Source organism: Ambystoma mexicanum, chromosome 5p, assembly GCF_040938575.1.
Source record: "Ambystoma mexicanum isolate Mex_15411 chromosome 5p, UKY_AmexF1_1, whole genome shotgun sequence".
NCBI classification, from domain to species: Eukaryota; Metazoa; Chordata; class Amphibia; order Caudata; family Ambystomatidae; genus Ambystoma; species Ambystoma mexicanum.
Window position 1 is genome coordinate 1,047,147,239 of NC_090930.1, and position 23,055 is coordinate 1,047,170,293.

The window sequence follows — 23,055 nt, forward strand, 5'->3', positions numbered from 1 at the left end:
AAAAGTATCAATCCATTAGGAACCTTCATACGCCAGGACATAATGCAATCAGTAATGGTTTTCAAAAAGTCATTGAATTCCCAACTTCTTTATGCCAATAGACATTAATGATCAATGTAAAGTGACGGTCTTGTTATAAGCATGGCTAACAGACCATGTGGGAGGGCCGGTATCATCTCGAAGACCAAGACCGAACCAGAGCGATTAGCCGTAACCAGCCCTCCCGCTGGCCGGCCCTGTCTACTAGATTTTGATGACAGAAAAAAAACTGAAAACCGTCCAAAATAGAGGCAGAGCACAATCAGGTTTCCTGTAACAAATTGCACATAGAGTCCCTAATTCTAAGCATAACCTCCGGGTTAGTTAAGATTACCCCGTGAGCTCCACGATATTACGGAAAAAAGTTGGCTCTCATTTACACTAATTCCTTTGTTAATAATAGCTTCAGGTTCTTGGTTTAACAATGCCCCTAAGTTCTTAGTGTCACCAATTTGCTGTTCTCCACAACGAAGAGGTGACGGCGAACCAGTCAACTTTATGCCATTGGTTTATGCACATTGATGTGAAAGGGACACATCAGACCCAAAAATAACTATGTGAGTAATGATGCAGGAAAGAAGGGAATGAGTGAGAGCGAGGCAGCAAAATGAGGGTGAGTTAGATGAGAGGGATTAGAAAAAAGGAAAAAAGAAGGGAGATGTTAGGGAGAATTCTCAGAAATATGCTAATTCCCTTCTACCTTCGAGACCGCCAGCTCTTTTTGCTGGACTTTAGGACTTTTAATATTTAAATTTTTTCCTGGAGAGAGTGAGACCTTTTTTCACTCTCTCATGTATTTTTCTTTAATTTGAACACTGTGTTTCTTTTGGTTTTGGAGTCTGACAAACTCCATAGGCATCATCTTTTTACATTGTGACACACAGCACCTTGAGTGCAGTGGCACAGGGAAGTCTTTCAGATTTCCCAAAGGTTCAAATACCTTCTCTTGGTTAAATTATTGTTCCCAAGAGGAGTAAAGTGAAATTGACTTTACTTACCTTTTGTAACTTTGTAGACCCAGCACACACTACCTTGCAGAGAGTACTGGAGGATTACTTAGTATCCCCTTTGTCTGCTTTCTCATGTAACATTTTTATGTTACCCATTCTACAGTTAATGGCTCGTGGCAGTGGTTTACTTTTTCCTACCATTGTGTGTTTCTACCGCGGGCTGCAATTGCAGCTGCAGTAAAGCACCCATGGGTGCCCAATTTGTCAAAATGGCTCCAGTCTTCTGTTTTTGCCATTTCTTGTTGGAAATGTCCTTCTTGAGATTTACTCTGCACACCAAACCAGGTATTGTTCCTTTGTTTTTTGGTCTTTGGCGGGGTTCACTGCTGAAGCCTGCCTCTGGCTCCAGTGTGTCCGGCAGGGCAGGAAGCGAGGGAGGGTCCCTAAACTCCCTGTGCTTAGCCTCCTTGGTTACAGGAATGCACCTAAGGGTGATTGGCTGCCGGGCTGTTTTTGGAGGACAGCCACCCTGCTGTGTGAGTGACAGCTAGGCTGCAAATGAATGGATGAAACCTGCATAAAAGGCGAGGTCTTTTAGACAGAAGGCAGAGTCGACAACTGGACGAAGGAATCCAAAGAAAATCTTGGAAGAGATGCTTGCTGCAACTCCTGGACCATTGGTTTACCAGTTGAAGCCCTGCTGCAGTGCTGAAGCTCCAAATTCGCCTCGACTAGAGAAGCCCCCAAGACAAACTCATCTGGAAATCCTCTTGGAGCTGGCTGTACTTCCATTGCTGCTGCAGGATCCGATTGCCTGGGAGAGGAACACCAGAATCGAGTGCATCATTTTTAAGTCAGACCCAAGCTCTAGGAAGATCCTCCGCACTCCCTCTTAGCAGGACTAACCAAGCTTGAGCCACCTCAACAGAGTCCTGGACCCCAGAAGCGAGGAAAGCCCACAAGGTATGCAAGAACTGCGGTGGTGCTATTCACGAGAAGCTGAAACCGTGAAGTGCCGCTGGTCTGAAGTTTGCCCATTGCTACTGCCGACCTTCCAATCGTAGTGCAGTAGTCCCCAGACATCCTCCCTCTTGTCCCCACGACTGAGGCCCAGGAACAACTGGATCTGCCTGACTAAAACAGGAACAGAAGCCAGCTGCAACCCATTTCTTCAGACTAAAGGTACTGTAAACTAAGGGGTACTTACCTCTTGTTGTGTAGCATTGCTTGCTTTCAGTTGAGACTTGTCTTTGTTACCTTTTGCAGAGTTGCTTGCATCTTTGTCCATCACAAGCCTCCCAGCTTGTGGCCCAACAATGATTTCTTTTTCAACTAGACCCCTCTATAACATTATGCAAAACGTTTTATTTACCTTCAGGAACAACTCCAGCTCTCCTAGACTTTGCTCAATTCACATTGGCTGCCCTGGCTCCCTGAAGACTCTTCTAACCTCTGACTTTGTGTTTTGATCTGTCCCTCCAAAAAGTCACACATTCTTAACTTGTGTAGCTGGGAAAGGGTTGCACTGGGGTATTTAAAAGTGCTTACCTGTTTGAGAAACTTGTTGTTTTCTCCCTTAACCTTTTCCTTTTGACACCAAGCTCAGTTTTGCTCTAAATGTACCAGTGACATATCAACGTCCTCAGTGTCTTAGTTATTTAAGTCACCTCAGGGTGTAGGAAGTGTCTGTGTGTCCTCCCAAATGGGTATCTACTGATTTGTTAAAACTGAGAGTGTGTATTTTTGAAGTATATTTAATTGTTACACATTTGCTCCCTTCTAAAGAAGGCTTATTAAAACTGACTGTTAAATGAATAAATAATTGTTTAATCAAGAAACCTTGAGTGTAAGTGTTATTTGGATACTTGGCACTGTGAAAGTCTATGTTACAACCCTACAGCTCACATTGACCCCTCTTGAGATAAGCCTGGCAGTTCAGTCACTCTACCAACGTGTGTAGTACATGCTACACCAAAGGTTGGGTTAACTATTACCAAGAGGACAAGGCTGGTGCAGTCTCCCACAGGGTACTGCATACAATCTTGCCTAACACTGGTGGCAGGCAGTGAGGATCTATTGTTGAGTTTTTACATTGAGTATTTTGCTTTGCTTGTGTTCAACTAAACCCCCACAAGGCTAAGCTCCATCAGAACAGCAATTGTAGCATGCCAAATATGGATAACTTCAGTCAGGAAGTCCTGATCATGTTGACAGTAGATCAACTGAAATACATGTGTAAAGTCAGGAATCTTACTGTAAAAGAAAAGAAAATGTGTTGATTACAAGGTTGTTGAATCACCAAAGTTTGGGTAGTATGCCTGTAACACCTACTAACCAAGGAAATGTGGAAATTGATAATGAGGATGATAGTTCAGAGTCTAATTATAATGTCTTAGAAGAGTCAGAGGAGGTAGAGAAGTCCCAAGATAAGGGCCCTCTTTGTCTCAGCCTACCCTTTTGCCTCAGACCATGCCCACTGGGACCCCACAAGGTCCATCACTGAGTCCAGAATATGTGTCTCCTGAAATAATGAGACTTGAATTGGAGTTTAAAAGTTTGCAAGCTCAAGCTGAAGCCAAACATCAGGACATCAAGCGCATGGAATTGGAAATGCAAGCAACATGCTCTTGAAATGAAAAGATTGTCTCTTGAAAATGTTTCCACCCCAGAGTCCTCTAGGTCTTCCACTCCCAAAAGGCCTCGCCTGCCTAAAGAAGCAGTGAGTATGTATGATGTGAAACTTTATATTTTGGATTGGTTGAGTGCCTTTGAGTACAATCTTGGGATTCAGGGCCTCACAGGGAATCAGTTGATTCCTTGGCTTTTGTCTAGGCTTCCCCAGGTTGCAACTGATGCTTCAAATACAGGAATAGGTGCAGTTCTGAGTCAGTGGGATGAGAAAGGCAGGGAACACCCTATCTGCTTCATCAGTAGGAAACTGAAGGACCATGAATCAAGGTGGGCAACAATTGAAGAGAATAATTTGCAATTGTGTGGTCCTGGAAGAAGTTTAGACCAGACTTGTATGGATCTACTTTTGCAATTCAAACAGACCACTAACCCTTGAGATGGTTAATGCAGATGAAGGGGGAGGATCCTAAATTATTAAGATGGTCAATCAGCCTTCCGGGGTTTGATTTCACCATAGAACACAGGTCAAGGTGTAATCACCAAAATGCTTATGGTCTCTCCAGAAAGTATGATCGATTGGATTAGCAGATTCATCCAGGAGTGGATTAAATCCTCCCGTCCCTTAGACTGGGGAGGAGGGGGCGAGTGTTAGGGAGAATTCTCAGACATGTGCTAATTCCCTTCCAATTTAGAGACCCCCAGATCTTTTTGCTAGACTTTAGGACTTTTAAGTTTTATCCTGGAGAGAGTGAGACCTTTCTCCCACTCTCTCATGCATTTTTCTTTAATTTGAACACTGGGTTTCTTTTGGACTTGGAGTGATAAACTCCATAGGAATCATCTTATTACATTAAGACACACAGCACCTTCAGTGCAGTGGCATATGGAAGTCGTTCAGATTTCTCAAAGGTTCAAATACCTTCTCTTGGTTAAACTACTGTTTCCAAGAGCAGTAAAGTGAAATTGACTTTACTTACCTTTTGCAATTTTGTAGACCCAGCGCACACTATCTTACATAGAGTACTGGAGGGGTTACTTAGTATCCCCTTTGTCTGCTTTCTCATGTAGTATTTTTATGTTACCCTTTCTACAATTAATGGCTGGTGGCAGTGGTTTACTTGTTCCTACCATTGTGTGTTTCTACCGCAGGCTGCAATTGCAGCTGCAATAAAGCACCCATCGTCAAAATGGCCCGGTCTTCTTTTTTCACCATTTCCTGTTGGAAATGTCCTTCTTGAGATTTACTCTGCGTGCCAAACCAGGTTTGGTCCCTTTGTTCATTTTGTTTTTGCCGGGGTTCACTGTTGAAGTCCGTCTCTGGCTCCAGTGTGTCTGGCAGGACAGGAAGCGAGGGAGGTTCCAGAAACTCCCTGTGCTTAGTCTCCTTGGTTACAGCAATGCATCTAAGGGTGATTAGCTAGCGGGCTATCCTTGGAGGACAGCCACCCTGCTCTGTGAGGGACAGCTAGGCTGCGAATGAATGCGAGAGACCTGCATAAAAGGTGAGGTTTTTTAGACAGAAGGCAGAGTCGGCCACTGGATGAAGGAATCCAAAGAAGAACTTGAAAGAGATGCTTGCTCCAACTCCTGGACCATTGGTTTGCCAGGTGAAGTCCTGCTGCAGTGCTGATGCTCTGGATTTGCCTTGACTAGAGAAGCCCTGCAAAGGACGACTTCGCCCTTTGGGTTGGTGGGACCAATCAACCCCAACATGAACTCATCTGGAAATCCTCTCGGAGCTGGCTGTACTTCCATTGCTGCTGCAGGAACCGATTGCCAGGGAGAGGAACACCATAATCGAGTGCATCATTTTTAAGTCGGACCCAACCTCCAGAAAGATCCTCTGGACTCCCTTGAAGCAGGACTAACCAAGCCTGAGCCACCTCAACAGAGTCCTGGACCCCAGAACCGAGGAAAGGCCACAAGGTATCCGAGAACCACGGTGGTGCTATTCACGAGAAGCTGAACTGCGAAGTGCTGCTGATCTGAAGCTTGCCCATTGCTGCTGCCGACCTTCGAATCATAGTGCAGGAATCCCCAGGCATCCTCCCTCTTTTCCCCCCGACTGAGGCCCAGAAACAACAGGATCTACCCGACTACAACAGGAACGGAAGCCAGCTGGAACCAATTTCTTCAGACCAAAGGTACTGTAAACTAAGGGGTACTTACTTCTTGTTGTGTAGCATGGCTTGCTCCCAGTTGAGACTTGACTTGGTTACCTTTTGCAGAGTTGCTTGCAGCTTTGCCCATCACAAGCCTCACAGCTTGTGGCTCAACAGTGATTTCTTTTTCAACAAGAACCCTTTATAACATTGTGAAAGACTTTTTACTTACCTTCAAGAAGAACTACAGCTCCCCTTGACTTTGCTCAATTGACATTGGCTGTCCTGGCTCCCTGAAGACTCTTCTAACCTCTGACTTTGTGTTTTGATCTGTCCTGCCAGAAAATCACCCATTCTTAACTTGTGTAGCTGGGAAAGGGTTAATCTACATTGCATAGGGGGATTTAAAAGTGCTTACCTTTTTGAGAAACTTGTTAATCATTGTTTTCTCCCTTAGCCTTTTCCTATTGACACCAAACTCAGCATTGCTCTAAATGTACCAGTGACATATCAATGACCACAGTGTCCTAGTTATTTAAGTCACCTCAGGTGTAGGAAGTGTCTGTGTGCCATCCGAAATGGGTATCTACTGATTTACTGAAATTGAGAGTGTGTATTTTTAAGTATATTTAAGTGTTGCATATTTGCTCCCTTCTAAAGAAGGCTTATTCAAACTGACTGTTAAATTAATAAATAATTGTTTACTCAAGAAACCTTGAGTCTTAGTCTTATTTGTATTCTTGTCACGGTGAAAGCCTGTGTTACAACCCTGCAGCTCACATTGACCCCTCTTGCGATAAGCCTGGCTGCTCAGTCACTCTACCAACTTGTGTAGTACATGCTTATGCAAAAGGTTGGGTTAACTATTGCCAGGAGGACAAGGCTAGTGCAGTCTCCCACAGGGTACTGCACACAATCTTGCTTAACAGGAGTTCACAATGGATGTCAGCATTGTTGGGTAGGGGCTAAAGAGTGATGTGGCATTCCCGTTTGCCCGTTTTATTAAAGAGATCATTTGCTTTTCATTTAAATACGATTTTACGGATTTGTAACACTTTCTTCATTGCACGATATTTGTTCTAAAAGAAACATCAAGGCTGTGTTTTTCATCATTAAGACTTCACACATATTGACATGTTTTTTCATTCTTTTTGTGACACTGCAGGATTTCAGAAAATAAAACACATTAAACCAGATAAAGAGAAACCACACCAAAGTGAACTTTTAGACGAGGTGCTCATTTTGGCACGAATGCAACCAAAAGCAGAGATACTCTTAGTTTGTAAAGATTAAATACACACTAGTGAAAACGTGGATTAAAAGGAGTGAGGGTATCCTGGTGTCTCTCTAAACCTAGTGCCTCCCTTTTCTTAGCAAAGCAGATTCAACAAACCCAAGTAAATTACCACATGACTTGAAGGTTTAAAAAAAATATATATATATATTTGTATTTTGTTCATTGTAAATATGTCAATGTTATGAGCACTCTGCATGGCAGAATCCATGGCTCCCCTTCCATATGGGATTCCAGTATCCCATTGCCCATAGGGAACATTCTGTCACTGCCATGAAGTCACATCTCATTTTGTACCCTCTGGTTTTCAACCCACTGGTTTTCATCCAAAACATAGTTTCACATACCACATCTGCCCACAGAACATCAATCCTCCGGGTATCATTTATAGTTATATGGAAAGCAATAAAAGAGCGCTGTAAGTGACCTTTCTCTAATTTGTGGAGTAATTCGACCACATAAAATGACAATAGGGTTGAACTGTGATTGGGAGCAAAACATGGTGCAAAATGTAGGCACTGAGAGCAATGTGGGGCAAATTGGGGACACAGGGACACGAGAATTGCTGGTATTTATCATAGAGGTGCACATCTTTATTTTCGTTGGGCACAACCAGCATGAAAATGTAGTTTTGTGGTCGAAGGGTTGGTTTATGCGCCAGACAAAACGGAGCATAAATAATGTCCTTGCTCCTTTTAGTGAAATAAAATATGTTCTATTTTATTGTTCTCTTCTTCTCAAATAAACTTTTTGCGTGCAGGAACATGTCATCATGATGTGTCCATTGGTCACACTTTCTTGATATTACTTTGGCAAGTGGGCATGCACAAGCACCCACGGTATACATTACACTAATAAGCCTATGGAAGGAAACAATAGAGCAAGTAAAGAACCCCCTGATCACCCACAGAATATGAATGTGGTGAAACAACGTGTAGCGGCACCAATTTGAAAGGATAAGATTTGAGATCAATCCATTAACTCAGATACACAAAGAAAGAAACAACAACACATTGGAATTCAACCTTTATGTGTGGATGTGTGATTAACCTATGAATCAACATGAACATTTGATTCAGTTCATATGAAGAATTAGTGACCAAGCAACAAGTCATGATAACATTTTCTGTTATGCTGTATAAAGCACACACCATGTTTTTTTAGAAGAAAACAATAAAATGATAAATGTTTTATTTCACTAAAAGGAGTAAGGAAATTATTTACTCTTCCTTTTGTCTGGTGCATAAAGCAGCCATTTAACCACAAAACTATACTATATCTATTGGGAAGACACAACACATAGGGTGTCTGTTTTGGTGACGACAAATACAAAATTTGAGTTTGAAATCATCGCCTGAAAACTGGCGTATGGCTGCACACATCTCCTAAACTGCATGAACATGTGTTCACAGTGCAATGCTCACATATTCTTGAGACAATCTGCACTGGTTTTCTTTGGCCACAAACATCATGAAATGGGCAGTGCAGGCATATATTGAGCAGCATGATATAATATGCGCACACGCTGCATGTAAATGTGTTTTATAGTGGCAATGCTGGTGTATATTTTTAGAAACCTTGTGACTTTGTTTTGCATAACTAGTATAAAAGGGGGCAGTTCTAGTATACTTTGAGACAGGCTGCATCTTTGTGCACAACCCACATGAAAGGGGGCAGAGCTGCCATACCTTTTTATGGCAGGGTTTTCTTTGGGCAAAAGAAACATGAAAATGTGTTTTACAGTGGCAATGCTGGTATATATTGTTGAGGCTGTACCTCAAGATTTTCTTTGGGCATAGCAAGGGTGGAAATCGGTTGTGAAATACAATTGTTGGCGAAATGGCATCTATTGGAGTAATAAGTGTAATCCAGTACAAAACTATTTGTTCCGACCAATTATTTAAAAACATTTCACTGTGGGAGAAACCTTTGAACTACCCTAGCTTGGCTTGGGTTTTTGTAATAAAGTCTCTCTGTAGTCACTCAGACACACAGACCTGCTGTGGAGACTCAGGGTGATCCAGGTAGACTTCATTGTACAGTATATACAATTCCTGTTACTCTCAAGTATATACAGTGGCATAGATGACTGGACATGGACAGGTATTGGTAAGTACAATACATATGAAGGAGAAGACCCACCGGCCATCCTCTCACCCCAGCTCAGGCCCCCAACTGACTCTCTCAGAACATTCTTACACTGATGCACTCAACATTCTCCTGAGCTGCATTCATATATCACATTCTAATAGCAATCACTCCAGGCCAGTGACAAGACTACAATATACAAGACTATATATAACATCTCCCTTTCATACCAGATTCAATCACAACATAACATCTCCCTTTCATACCAGATTCAACCACAACATAACATCTCCCTTTCATACCAGATTCAACCACAACAAACATCTTCTGTCCATAGCAGATGCAATCTGATAATCAAACGCACATCACTCGCAACACACATCAGAATTCACATGAGCATAGGGGGATGGAGGAGCGAGGGCAGCATACTGCAGCATGTCCTCTCAACAACAGATGGGCCTCTCAATCCCAACCGCCCCACGTTCATCCTAACCCATACACCCATGCAAACGTATACACCCAAGCACCACCAGAATCACACACATAAAAACACTTGTAACAAATGATGTGCTCCTGGTAGCACTAATGCATAGAACTATAAACTTATCCTTATAAAATACATAACAACACTATTAATAGAGTGCGAACTAGATACATTTTAAATACATCCGCCGGCAATTCCAACCTTTTTTTTTGGTTGATATAGCTTCACACTTAAAACATGGCACTATACCTCACACTATGACACCTCCTACTTGGTCTACCATTACTTTTTCAATATAAACCTCCACATTATATATAATTTAATATAAATTTGGCGCAACCCTTACTCAGTTGGCCACCCCTGTACCTCACATTTGAGCGTACGCATCCAATATGTACCTCAACCAAGAGCATACATGTCGCCAATTTTTATGGCACTCATGGTAAATTTGAATTCTTACTCTTATTCCAAATACCTCCCAAAAACGTGTTAATCAGCACAATATTTAACTAGAATACCCTGCACCGCGACCATAATTAGCAATACATGTGTCATGGTCGGGATGAGACAAATAACATTTAGGCCACAACATCACACAAACATAACAAGACAATGGCCCAACACCAATTGCAGGGTATCTGTGAACTGTTCACTTCTCCCCAAAGGGTAACACCATAGCCCTTAACACATAACCTTAATACAATTTTCCAAATACATAAGCATTTCCTCATGACACATTGTTAATGAAAAACATTCATTATTCTCTTTGTACACATTTTTTTGCACTTTCCCAAAATTCACTTGTTGATTTCATTTAAAAATACCCAAATGCTGCATTCTAACCCACTATAATAAAAATCAAAAAGTGGTGGCTTGATCAGAGCCACTTACTAAATTAATAAAAATGGTGCAGCAAAAACACACATTATATTGAAACACGTATTTCTCCCATCCGTTGACGTTAATGTCATTGTGAATGTGGATATCCATCCTATGCTTCATGGCTTATCTCAATTGTATTTCGACAGTATTAAAACTACCATTGTCTCATTGCCTCATTACAAAAACTCTGGGATAATAATGTTCCATATCTATAGCTCATCTGAACATAAATAAACACATGTTCACCAAAAAAAATCATTAATTGTTGCAATTATCACCGGGAACTCCATAAAATAGAATCCTACCAAATATGCCCTTATTAACATTTCCTGTATCAAAAAAAAATGTGTTATTAATCAACATTATAGGTTCTGTATTTTTCTAAAACCATTCTTTTCCGTTCATTCCAAAGTGCATTTAGTTTTTGGTTTTTTTCCCAACTAGTCCTTTGCGCTTCATTAAATAAGATACTTCCACCAGAAACGCTCATAATCATCATACATCTCCATAAAAATGTTGCATCCGTAAAGCTTAACACTGCTGCCCGTGCTGTGTTCCATTCATTCCACTCCGTATTGACTGCAAAGTTTTCATGGTAATCCCAGTCATTTCCTCCAGCACTAACTACAGTGTACGCTGCCTTATGTGCACAGAGAGCTTCTCTCTCATTATCATGCATCCGGATTATAGGGCTGTCTTGAGCACAGTTGTAAATATGTCCTTCCTATTGCTACTGAAACCTTGCATTGTTGCACAATGCGTCACGCCCATTCAGTCCAGATTGAACAATCCACGCCTCACTAACACGCAGGACCATTCCAAATATGTCATCATTACAGCTTGTCAGCCACACAGTTCGGACCTCTGAAGAGCCATTAATCCCAACCGTCACTAAAAACGTCAAGTTCCATACTGTATTTCTTGTCCATACTGTGGTAATGCCTATAAAGCCATCTACATTTGCCAAACAAACAGGCATCAAACACTTAAGTGGGAAATTTTTGAATATTAAAGGGTGCTCCTTCGTTACGGCGCACTGGCACCTTCCCAAAAAGCACAGCCATTGATGCAGTTGTTTCTTTTCTATTCATTTCCACTTATTACTGAAGAAGAACATAGAACACCATCGCCACCTGCTGGTTTTAAGCAGACAGTGCCCCTAAACCCTTAAATGTCTTTTGCACTTTGAAACGTGCGCACCATTGTAACCAGCATTCATCTTTACTTCATTATCATGCTCGACTTTAAATATTACTTTATCCTTTCATCTTCCTTTTTGTGGATTCCTGGAATCTATTGTACATTCAATGAGGGCCCCGATCCCAGGAAATATTCTTAACATTATTTTCTCATTTGGCTGGGAAGCATGGTATAATATCAATGTTATGGGGGAACGGTGGGTCTCGCATTCACAGCTGTTTCCCCCCCACAGCTCTCCTTATTCTCTTTATCGTTGCTGCAGCTCCTCTCTTTCACTTTGTACTTTTCATTTCCATAGTTTCCCTTCTTCTAGGGTTCTTTCACCCCCTTCACCAATGTAATAAAGTCTCTTTGTAGTCACTCAGAAACACAGAGCTGCTGTGGAGACTCAGGCTGATCCAGATAGACTTTATTGTACAGTATATACAATTCCTGTTACTCTAAAGTATATACAGTGACATAGATGACTGGACATGGACAGGTATTGGTAAGTACATTACATATGAAGGAGAAGACCCACCGGCCATCCTCTCACCCCAGCTCAGGCCCCCAACTGCCTCTCTCAGAACATTCTTACACTGATGCACTCAACATTCTCCTGAGCTGCATTCATATATCACATTCTAATAGCAATCACTCCAGGCCAGTGACAAGACTACAATATACAAGACTACATATAACATCTCCCTTTCATACCAGATTCAATCACAACATAACAGTTTGCTCGCTACACAGGAGCCAAATGGCAACAATTATTTACACCCTACCACTTTTTAAAAATTCACCAGCTACCATGGAGCAGCATGAAACCAAATGAGAAAAAGTCAAAAATGTATAACTACAAACAGAAATTCATTTTTATTTTAAAACGACACAAAGCAATGACAGTCCACATGTGGTCAGCACTTACTCTCAGTCTGACTTTCAACCCAGGCATTAATGTCCTTCCTTGTCTCTTCAGCAGCTCCTATAAAGTTAACGCTCTGCTGCTTGGCATTGTAGAACTTCTCAACGAGCCGCGAATAGTCCTACAAGAAGAAAGTAATGTCTTATCATATGATTTGATTTTGCTGAAGAACTAATTAATCCCACCATGAAAGCCCACCCTGAATCATAAAGTCACATTTTGAAAAGGTTTAGAAAGCAGCCCATATAGATCAATAAACGCAATAAACTCTCTATCAGGTTATCCCTACAACTAAACCTGTGTGAAGTGGTTCACTATGATATAAAAGGGCAGCCTGACAATAGACAGAAAAACAGTACCTCAAGATGGCCTTTATCCGGGTTGATTTTGATAGTTTTTTATATTTCTTTTGGGGATGTAATCAGGTATAGAGCATAAATGCCAAAAGGTACATGCTGACCAGTGAACAGCAAGGAAAATGCAACCATCCTCAGTGACCTCCCCCCCATGCTCTCCACATGCCCTCACCCTGCTTCTCCGAGCCAACACATGGGATGTCTACGGTCAGAGATGACATTCAGAGATGTGGTCAGCAGGTTCACGGATTCAGGGTGGCGTATCATGGGCATACTGATGAGACCACCAATAGGTTGCAATCGGTCAGTGGCACCGCCTCTCCATTCACACCCCCTTGACCTGTGGATATCCTCCATTTCCTCCCCAGCTCAACCTCACTGCATCCCTGCTCCATCATACAAGAAGCAGGTCATGGAGGTCTTTGCAGGCTATTGCAATAAAGGATTTTGCTTTTTCAAGGGAGAGTCCTGGACATTTAAATATCTGCTTCCAGGGGTTTCCTTGGGAACACGGTGGTAACATTAAAAACGTGGGCTTTTGAATATCTCTTATTGTAAAAATACCACTAAAGCGTGCATGAAATATTTCCTGCATTGTGAAAATATTTGCCTTTTACTCAATACGGTATTTTCTATGCGCCCCATGGCGTCAATATCCAAAGTGACCCCCGGCTCATGATTAGTGGCTTTTTTAACAATAGAACATATTTTAAATACCACAGTTTTTTCAACTGGGATGTAGGTCCAGCAGACAAGTTGTAGGATAAGTTGTAATGTGTGTGCCTCCAATCTCTCAGATTTTAATTAACCCTTCCTATAGTTAATGACCGGCCATTGGCACCTCGATTGATAAACAGTGGCACCCAGGGCTTGAGACATGTAACATGGTGCTGGCATGTGTGGGTTCATTTTATGGAGTCTTATTGGTGTTATGTCTGCTAACTGTGGGAATTTGTGCGGTATTAGTTTATACCTGTCATTCAATGAGACTTTCTCCACGTGGTGGCTAGCAATGGAAAATGCCTGTTCCTCAAGCTTGTGTTCCAATGCCAGCGTGCCAAGTGTCAGAGGCATTGCTGGAGGGGGTGAGGGGGCTTTAGCCCCGGGTCTTTTGGTTGTAGCCCCGGATAGAAGCTAAGGTGCTACATCCAAAATGCTGGCTAGCCCCGAGTCCCGCCAGTCCCGCCATTAGCTTAGCCCCTGATCTTTTCCAGACCTAGCAACACCCCAGCCAAGAGTCCCAATCTCCGAACTCCTGACAGTATCCAACATGACCCAGAACAGGTGTGTCTATCACCCTGGCCCATCCCACAGTGCCTAACTTTAGGACGCCATTTCTTTCTGTTTCTAGTCGTGCAACCTTGTGTCAGGGTTGGGCTAACTCCCGGCACCCACATTTGCATTGATAAGGTTTTGCAATGTATTTCCAGTGTTATATTCAAGCGGACGTGTGCACTTGACTGTCTCCATCTGTTTATTGGTCATCCCACACAGTCCAAAGAGAGTGTGTGAAGTTGGGTCGTGTGCAGGGTGGGGGGGGGCTCCTGGAGTAACGCCCAATGCTTTCTTGGTGAACCTGTCAATCTGGCACAAGATATAAACTGCCAGCTGTGATATCAAACGGGGTCCGCATTTCTTGGAATCGTGACAGTGTGTCTGGAGTGGACAGATCGGTGTGGTGTCGCCACTCTTACCTGCTATTAGAGGCCGAGTCCTCTGTCTATTTCTGTTTTTTGGTGGGCTGCGACCCACGTGAGTTAAGGGGCGGTGTTACCGCCCCAAGGGCAGTTCGAGTCTGATTGTGATGCAGTAAAGACGTGTTGCACCCCAGCTCCGTGTCGGCCTAATCATTGTGTGAATGATTGAGTGATCGATGACCTAGCGTGAGGCGGTCCGCGTTGAAGAATATCACACTGGCGACTAGGCGGACACGAGGTCCCACTGTGCCTGCCATCATCAGGTCCACCGCGCTCGTGGTGTACTGCCTGACACCACTGGAAGCGCAGGACCGCACCTGTCGGGGAAGTCTGATTCAGTGGGTTGGAGCGCAAAGACTCCCCACCGTCGGGACAGCCCCCCTTGCGTGAGCATCTCCCGAGCTCTGGCGCACTTACTTACCGTGGATGGAGCAACTGCGACGGCTCCCCGCGTGGCGGATCATCCGGGCGGTGGAGAACGGATTTTCTCCCGCCAACGGCAACGACAGCGAGGCCTGCTGCGCATGCTGAAACACTGGCAGGTAGAGCAGTAACTCCCTGCTCACGCATTCCGGGCGGTGGAGGAGCACTGGCCTCCTGCCGACGGCAACGAGCAAAGACGAGTGGTGGAGGCGCGAACCTCCCGCTCCAACAAGAGCACATTAAAGGATAAGCACAAGCGCCCCTTTCCTTCTTTTCTTATCAGATCAGGACCCCCAGCAAGACACTAGGCCTCACAAGCCTGTTAACACGCGGCACAGCGCCCACCCCAAGTGTGTTTAAAAGCGGCAGGTACATTGAAGGATGAACAGAAGCTCAACCTGTTAAACCATGCTGTGGGACCGAACGTGCGAGGCATCCTTGAGGAAATACCGGAAGGCAACATAGACACATACACTAAGCTGAAGACAACTTTCAAAGAATACTTCACACCCCACACAAATGTGGACTATGAACGACACATATTCCTCACTACCAAACAGAACAAAGGTGAAACCATAGATGCATTCGTCATGAGACTTCGAGCAAAAATGAAACACTGTGATTTCAACAACTGCTCCAACGAGGAGGCTCTCAGATCACAAATAATAGTGGGGTGCGAAAGCGTCGACTTCCGCAAACGACTGCTGCAACAGCCGCGCAGCCTAGAAGAAATCCTACGCCTGGCGCGATCTGATGCTGCTCTCGCCGCACAAGTCGAAGGCCTAGACGACATAAAGATCACCCACGGAAAGCACGAGAGCATCAACAAGCTAGAAGGGACGGCAAGAAACAGTGACCTTTTCTGTTACCGGTGTGGACACGAATACCCCCACGAAGGAACGTGCCCTGCAATGGGTCAGAATTGCTCTGCGTGCGGCGGGGAAAACCATTACAAGGCCGTGTGTTTTATATTCCGCAGCAAAATGAGGGGAGCGGGGAGAAGCAACAAGCCCATAGCAGAACCGGAACAAAATCAGCCGACACCCCACTGCCATCGGGGAGCATACCAGCCCCACGAACAAGGGCGCCACAAACACCATGACGAACAACCAGAAAGAAGGCAAGACAGAAGAGACTGGAGGGAGAGCAAGACCCTACCATCAAAAACCAGGAGAACACCCCAAAGGTATGTACGGTGCCTCATTGAGCAGTCACAGTCTGACAGTGTGTCGAGCGCATCATCAGATGAGAGGGCCCATCGACTCGAAAGACAACCTGAAACGCCACGGAAAAAGGGATATTTATACGCACTAGGAAATAGTACGCAAAAGAGCCCGACACTCCGAATACAGGTGAACCAGACGGCGGCTGAATTTCTAATCGACACAGGGGCGACCCTGAATGTAATCAGTGAGAAAGTCTATGAAAGCATACCAAACGCCCCTCGCCTGCAACCAGCTCGAACACTTATTTATCCATAAGGCTCAAAGACCCCCTTGGCATGCAAAGGATTCTTCATAGCTTTGTGTCGATATAAATAGCACAAGAAAGATAACCCCATGGATGTCCTGGAAGCGGCCACTGAGAGCGGATGCATACTAAGCTATCAAACAGCCATAGAGATGGGACTCATCCACACATTATATCGCCTCATGGTACACAAATACCTAGACCCCACAGCAAGCATAGACCAAGTCTTTCCATCACTATTCAAGGGTCTTTGCAAATTAAAGGACAGGCAGATAGAGCTCCATATCGACACCAGTGTCCCACCTGTAGCCCAACATTACCGGGGAATCCCCATCAACATTCAAAAACAAGTTGAAAACGAACTGACCAAATTGCTGGAGGCAGACATCATTGAGCCAGCGGAAGGCCCCACCCCATGGGTCTCTCCCATTGTGTCGGTGCCAAAGAGAGACTCCCAAGACATCAGAATATACGTGGACATGAGGAGACCGAATGAGGCCATTCTAAGAGAATGCCACCAACCCCCTCGAATAACAGACATGGTGCATCTCTTGAATGGGGCGACCGTGTTCTCAAAACTGGACCTAAACAAAGGATATCACCAGCTGGAGCTCTGCAAAAGCTCTCGCTATATAACAACGTTCGCTACCCACCTGGGACTTTTCCGCTACAAGCGAATAAGCTTTGGAGTGTCGTCCGCAGCCGAAATTTTTCAAGCAGAGATTCACAATGTCATCAAGCACATGCCAAACTGTTTGAACTACAGTGACGACATCTTGGTCTTCGGCCAAAATCAAGAGCAACACGATGACACGCTAATGAGAGTGTGCATGGCTTTGGAAGACGCACGGCTCACATTAAACAAGGAGAAATGTGAATTTCGCAAGAAAACACTCTGTTTCTTTGAGCACATATTTTCGGAGAAGGGCATGACACCAGACCCAGAGAAAGTTAGTGCGCTCCGAGAAGCCAAGCCGCCCACCACCACCTCAGCCCTCAGGTCATTCGTGGGACTTGCAAGTTACTGCACCAGATATATAAGAGATTTCGCCTCCATCAGCGAACCTCTCCGAGCTCTCACCAAGCTCAACACAGAATTCGTCTGGTCACCTCAATGCCAAGAAGTGTTTCAAATCATCAAGGACCGCATCTCCGACGCCCGGAATATGGCATAGTTTGACCCCAAGAAGACCACAGAACTCATCGTTGATGCCAGTCCGGTTGGCCTAGGCCCCATTCTAACCCAACTGGACGACAGAGAGGGAAGCGGAAAGCATATAATATCCTATGCCAGTCGAAGCCTCTCCAAAACTGAGCAAGCCTACTCTCAGGCAGAAAAGGAAGGTCTGGCTGTGGTCTGGGCCTGCGAACATTTCCATTTGTTCCTGTATGGTAAGCCTTTTGTAGTTGTAACGGACCACCAGGCCCTCATCTTCATATATGGCAACCCTCAGGCAAAAATGCCACCCAGGATAGCTCGATGGGCACTTCGATTACAAGACTATCAATTTACCATCACACACAGACCGGGGAAAGAGCAGAACCCGGCAGATTTTCTCTCGAGACACCCAAAGGACACATGCGGTCCAGAGCCCTCCATAGCCGACCAGTACATAAGATCTGTCATCCACAGCAACACGCCACATGGACTTGACATGGATCACATAACTCGTGAGTCCAACTCTGACCAAGGGATAGAAGTAATTCTACGATGCCTAGAAACAGGGCGATGAAAACATGCCAAACAGATTCGAGAGACAATGAATGAGGACGTGAAGCATGACATCACATGCCTTCTAGCCGTGAAGGAGGAACTCGCAAAATCAGACGAAGGGCTGCTGCTAAAGGGCACCAAACTCGTAATTCCACGCAGCCTGGGGCAGAAGGTACTAGAACTTGTCCATGAAGGACACCGAGGGATCGCATCTACCAAAAGAATGCTAAGGCAGAAATTATGGTTTCCGCAACTAGACACCTCCGTGGAAGAACTACTGCAAGACTGCCCTACCTGTGCGCTTGTAAAGCCACACACATCCCCTGAACCCCTGAACATGACCGCACTACCTGAAGGAACATGGGAGGAAATAGCTGTCGACCATTTTGGGCCCATGGAAGGGGGAGAATACATTCTGGTGGTAGTGGACGAATATTCAAGATACCCCGATCTACAGATAGTCCAGTCCACATCAGCACATAACACCTTACGCGCCCTAGATCGGATGTTTGCTACCTACGGAGTACCCAAGGTAGTAAAGTCAGTCAATGGACCTCCATTCACGGGGCAAGACTTCCAAAGATTTGCAGAATACATGGGTTTTCGACACCGAAAAGTGACAACCCTGTGGCCACAAGCAAATGGCACAGTAGAAAGATTTATGAGCATCATTAAGCGCACAACACAAATTGCACGCATCACTGGTGAGCCAGTCGAGAAACTGTTATACCAACTCATGCGGGACTACAGAAACACGCCACACAGCACCACTGGGAAGACACCATCGGAAGTGATGTTTGGGCGAATGATTAGGACACGATTACCACATGTGGCAGTTGATGAAGATAAATATGACAAGGACACAGAAATGAGAAAGAAAGACGAACACATGAAAGAGAACATGAAACGGAACGCGGACGCCACCCGACGAGCCAAAGTGAACGACTTAGCACCAGGAGACCTGGTGGTGGTCTGCCAACCTCAGCATCGGAAAAGCATAGCACCGTTCAGCGAGGAACCACTCATCATCGTCAAAAGGAAGGGGTCACTCATCACTGCGGAGGGAGACCGCAGGTCCATAACGAGAAACTTGTCTCACTTCAGACAGATGCCGGGAGTCCCAGTCATGGGCGAAAAAAACCGGAGTGACGAGTTCATGCCATGGGATGCTCTCTATGAAGGAGACAGGGAAGACTCTGAAGGCGACATAGCACCAGAGACCTGGCCAGATCCGCCGGTCCGACCAAAGTGTCGACCAACGAGAACGAGAAAGAAACCCCATCGCCTCATTGAAGAAATGAACTGAGGGCAGAACATAAAGTTTAGTGACGGGAGGGTGTGGTGTCTCCACTCTTACCTGCTATTAGAGGCCGAGCCCTCTGTCTATTTCTGTTCTTTGGTGGGCTGCGACCAACGTGGGTTAAGGGGCGGCGTTACCGCCCCAAGGGCAGTTTGAGTCTGATTGTGATGCAGTAAAGACGTGTTGCACCCCAGCTCCGTGTTGGCCTAATCATTGTGTGAATGATTGAGTTATCCATGACCTAGCGTGAGGCGGTCCACGTTGAAGAATATCACAATCACCCCAAACGGAAGTGCCCAACTATCCCATTGGGGCAAGTTTGTATCCCTCCGTCTTTCCGCATTGGGATGTGTGGGCTAAACAAGTGAATAGGTCGCATTCCCAATACCGTGCTGCAGTCACTGGTCTGTCCTAACTGCCAGCATAGTGAATGCACTTCCTCTGGCCCAGAGGCGAGCTCTCATTTGCATGGCACAGCCCTAGCAGAGAGAGCAGTCCAGTCCTAGTTCATTGGTAGCTTTACTCAAGCCGCCATAGGCATGCCACCATTTAAGTGATATCAATGCAACGCTGTCACTTTATGCCTTCCATTGCAGTTCGCCAATCAGTGAGTGTATCAAGGAATTTAAAGAATGGAGAGAGGCCTGTCAGGAACAGGATGCTAGTAAAGAAATAAAGCACTCCGGAGGGGACCATAGCTTTACACAGAGCTGTCCAAACGATCAGTCAATGGGAGAGTGGTAATCATTGCAAACGTATTGAATGTGGGTTTCTGTGTGCTGCACTATAATTCGCCATTATGTCAGCCTAGCTTATCTGTTGACATTAAAACTTTCCACTCCCCCGCTCTTCTTTCTGCGCAGATAATAAGCTGTGTTTGTCCACAAAATCATGATCACACGACAGACTGTGCAATGCTTAAAAGAGAGTAGGAAAATCATAATCACACTACAGACCGTGCAAAGAGGGTAGGAAAATCATGATCACACTACAGACCGTGCAATGCTTAAAAGAGGGTATGAAAATCATAATCACACGACAGACCGTGCAACTCTTAAAAAAGAGTAGGAAAATCATAATCACACTACAGACCGTGCAACTCTTAAAAGAGAGTAGGAAAATCATAATCACACAACAGACCGTGCAATGCTTAAAAGAGAGTAGGAAAATCATAATCACATGACAGACCGTGCAATGCTTAAAAGAGAGTAGGAAAATCATAATCACACAACAGACCGTGCAATGCTTGAAAGAGAGTAGGAAAATCATAATCACACTAAAGACTGTGCAACTATTAAAACAGAGTAGGAAAATCATAATCACACTACAGACCGTGCAATGCTTGAAAGAGAGTAGGAAAATCATAATCACACTACAGACCATGCAACGTTTAAAAGGGAGTAGGAAAATCATAATCACACGACAGACCGTGCAATGCTTGAAAGAGAGGAGGAAAATCATAATCACACTACAGACCGTGCAATGCTTGAAAGAGAGTAGGAAAATCTTAATCACACTACAGACCGTGCAACTCTTAAAAGAGAGTAGGAAAATCATAATCACACAACAGACCGTGCAATGCTTAAAAGAGAGTAGGAAAATCATAATCACATGACAGACCGTGCAATGCTTAAAAGAGAGTAGGAAAATCATAATCACACAACAGACCGTGCAATGCTTGAAAGAGAGTAGGAAAATCATAATCACACTAAAGACTGTGCAACTCTTAAAAGAGAGTAGGAAAATCATAATCACACTACAGACCATGCAACGTTTAAAAGAGAGTAGGAAAATCATAATCACACTACAGACCGTGCAATGCTTGAAAGAGAGTAGGAAAATCGGTGTCCAGACAATTGGTCGAATAAAAACTGGTCGAAATTAATTTGGTCGAATAAATATGGTCGAATTACAATTATCTCGAAATGCATTTTGGTCGTTAGTATTTTTTATTGGTCGAAATGCAGTAAACTAAACTACAGCAATACAGTTTGTATTTGTAATTAAAATATTGTACACCAACACAATGTGTATTTGTAAATGTTTTATTTATTTTTATTTCTTAATACAATTCTTTAGTGATATTTGATAAATAAATAAATATTTGCAATGTAATTTAAAATGAACTAGGTATAACTGTGTTTCCAACTTTTACCGCTAGATGGGGCTATTTTACTATTATTTAATGCTATTGTAAATCCAACTTTAGTAAACCTTGTAACGCATGACGTCGTACGTACGCGACGTAGACGCCATTTTAGAAGTTCCTTCGTTCCTGTAGGATGCATGCTGCTCGCGCTCCGGACCTGCTTATGGACTATAATTATTTTTTTTTCATGGTTTTTTTTTCTAGATGGATTTTTCAATGTTTTTTTTTCTCCTGCTTGGATTTTATTGCGTCGGATCGTCTTTTTGATGGGTTTTTTTTAACGGATCTGCTTTTTTCACCAATGGATGTTTTTTTTTGCAAGTTCCGGATCACAGTGTTTCTTTGGATTTTAAATTGGATTTTCACTTTCTGGATGCATTTTTTCGTTTCGTTTCCTGGATGGATGTTCAAAAGGACTTGGTGGACTTTACATTGGATTTTTGCCTTCTTTTTGTACTTTTTGCATGGATTTTTTTTTTGGTGGACCGATGCATTAGTGGATTAGGTGGATTTTACATGGATTATTTTGCTTTCTCGATGCATCTTTTCGTTACGTTTCCTGGATGGATGTTAAAAAGGACTTGGTGGATTTTTCATTGGATTTTTGCTTTCCTCTTGCACTTTTTCATGGAATATTTTTTCGGTGGAGCGATGCATCAGCGGATTCGGTGGATTTTACATGGATTTTTTCCTTTCTGGATGCATGCTTTCTTGCATTGAACCGGAGTTCTCTGTTTGGTGAGTTCATTCTATTTTTCTTTAACATTTTAGATTATATGCTACTGTTTCAAGATATTGTATTGGCTCAGTTTTTTCAAAATTCTGAACTATGCTCGATATCCTCTCTTCATGGTCTCTGTATTTTCTTTTTGCCATTTGTCGGTTTTCGAGTGACAGTGTCTGGGACACCTTTATTTCTTGTAAATTTTGTTCTTTTTTCAGACTTTTAAGGAAGTGCCATAATGTTGGGCTGTGTGAATTAAATTCTTTATTTATCCTGCTGTGCCATCCCTCCTGTACGTTGTTCGTTCTTGGGGTCTTCTTAATGACCGATGTGTAGCAATTCCAATTTTTAATCTCATATTTCCCTTTGCGTCTTGTTCCATGTCACGTAAGTTGCCCAATCCATGTGTTTTCCATGTAGTCTAGTAATGTGCATAACTGTTCGTCATGATTAGTATAGTAACTAGAAGCAATCAAAGTGTCGTAATACGTAGTAACCATGTCCTCTCTTACAAATGCCAATGCGTATAATCGTTTGATTTGGTGCTGAAATTCGGTATCACTTATGTACAATGTTCTTAACCCTAATTTTTGAATTCTTTTCCACACTGATTGACTAAAATGAAAAAAGCACCCTTGAATATGT

General features: G+C 43.7%; 1 protein-coding gene across 1 annotated transcript in view; it reads right to left on the bottom strand.

Moving 5' to 3' along the window:
• Positions 1-23,055, bottom strand: part of LOC138481403 (serpin B6-like) — a 247,095-nt gene that overhangs the window by 94,408 nt on the left and 129,632 nt on the right. The window contains exon 5 of the mRNA XM_069613537.1: positions 12,581-12,698. Coding sequence (XP_069469638.1) covers positions 12,581-12,698 — 118 coding nt within the window. The remainder of the gene's footprint in view (positions 1-12,580; positions 12,699-23,055) is intronic.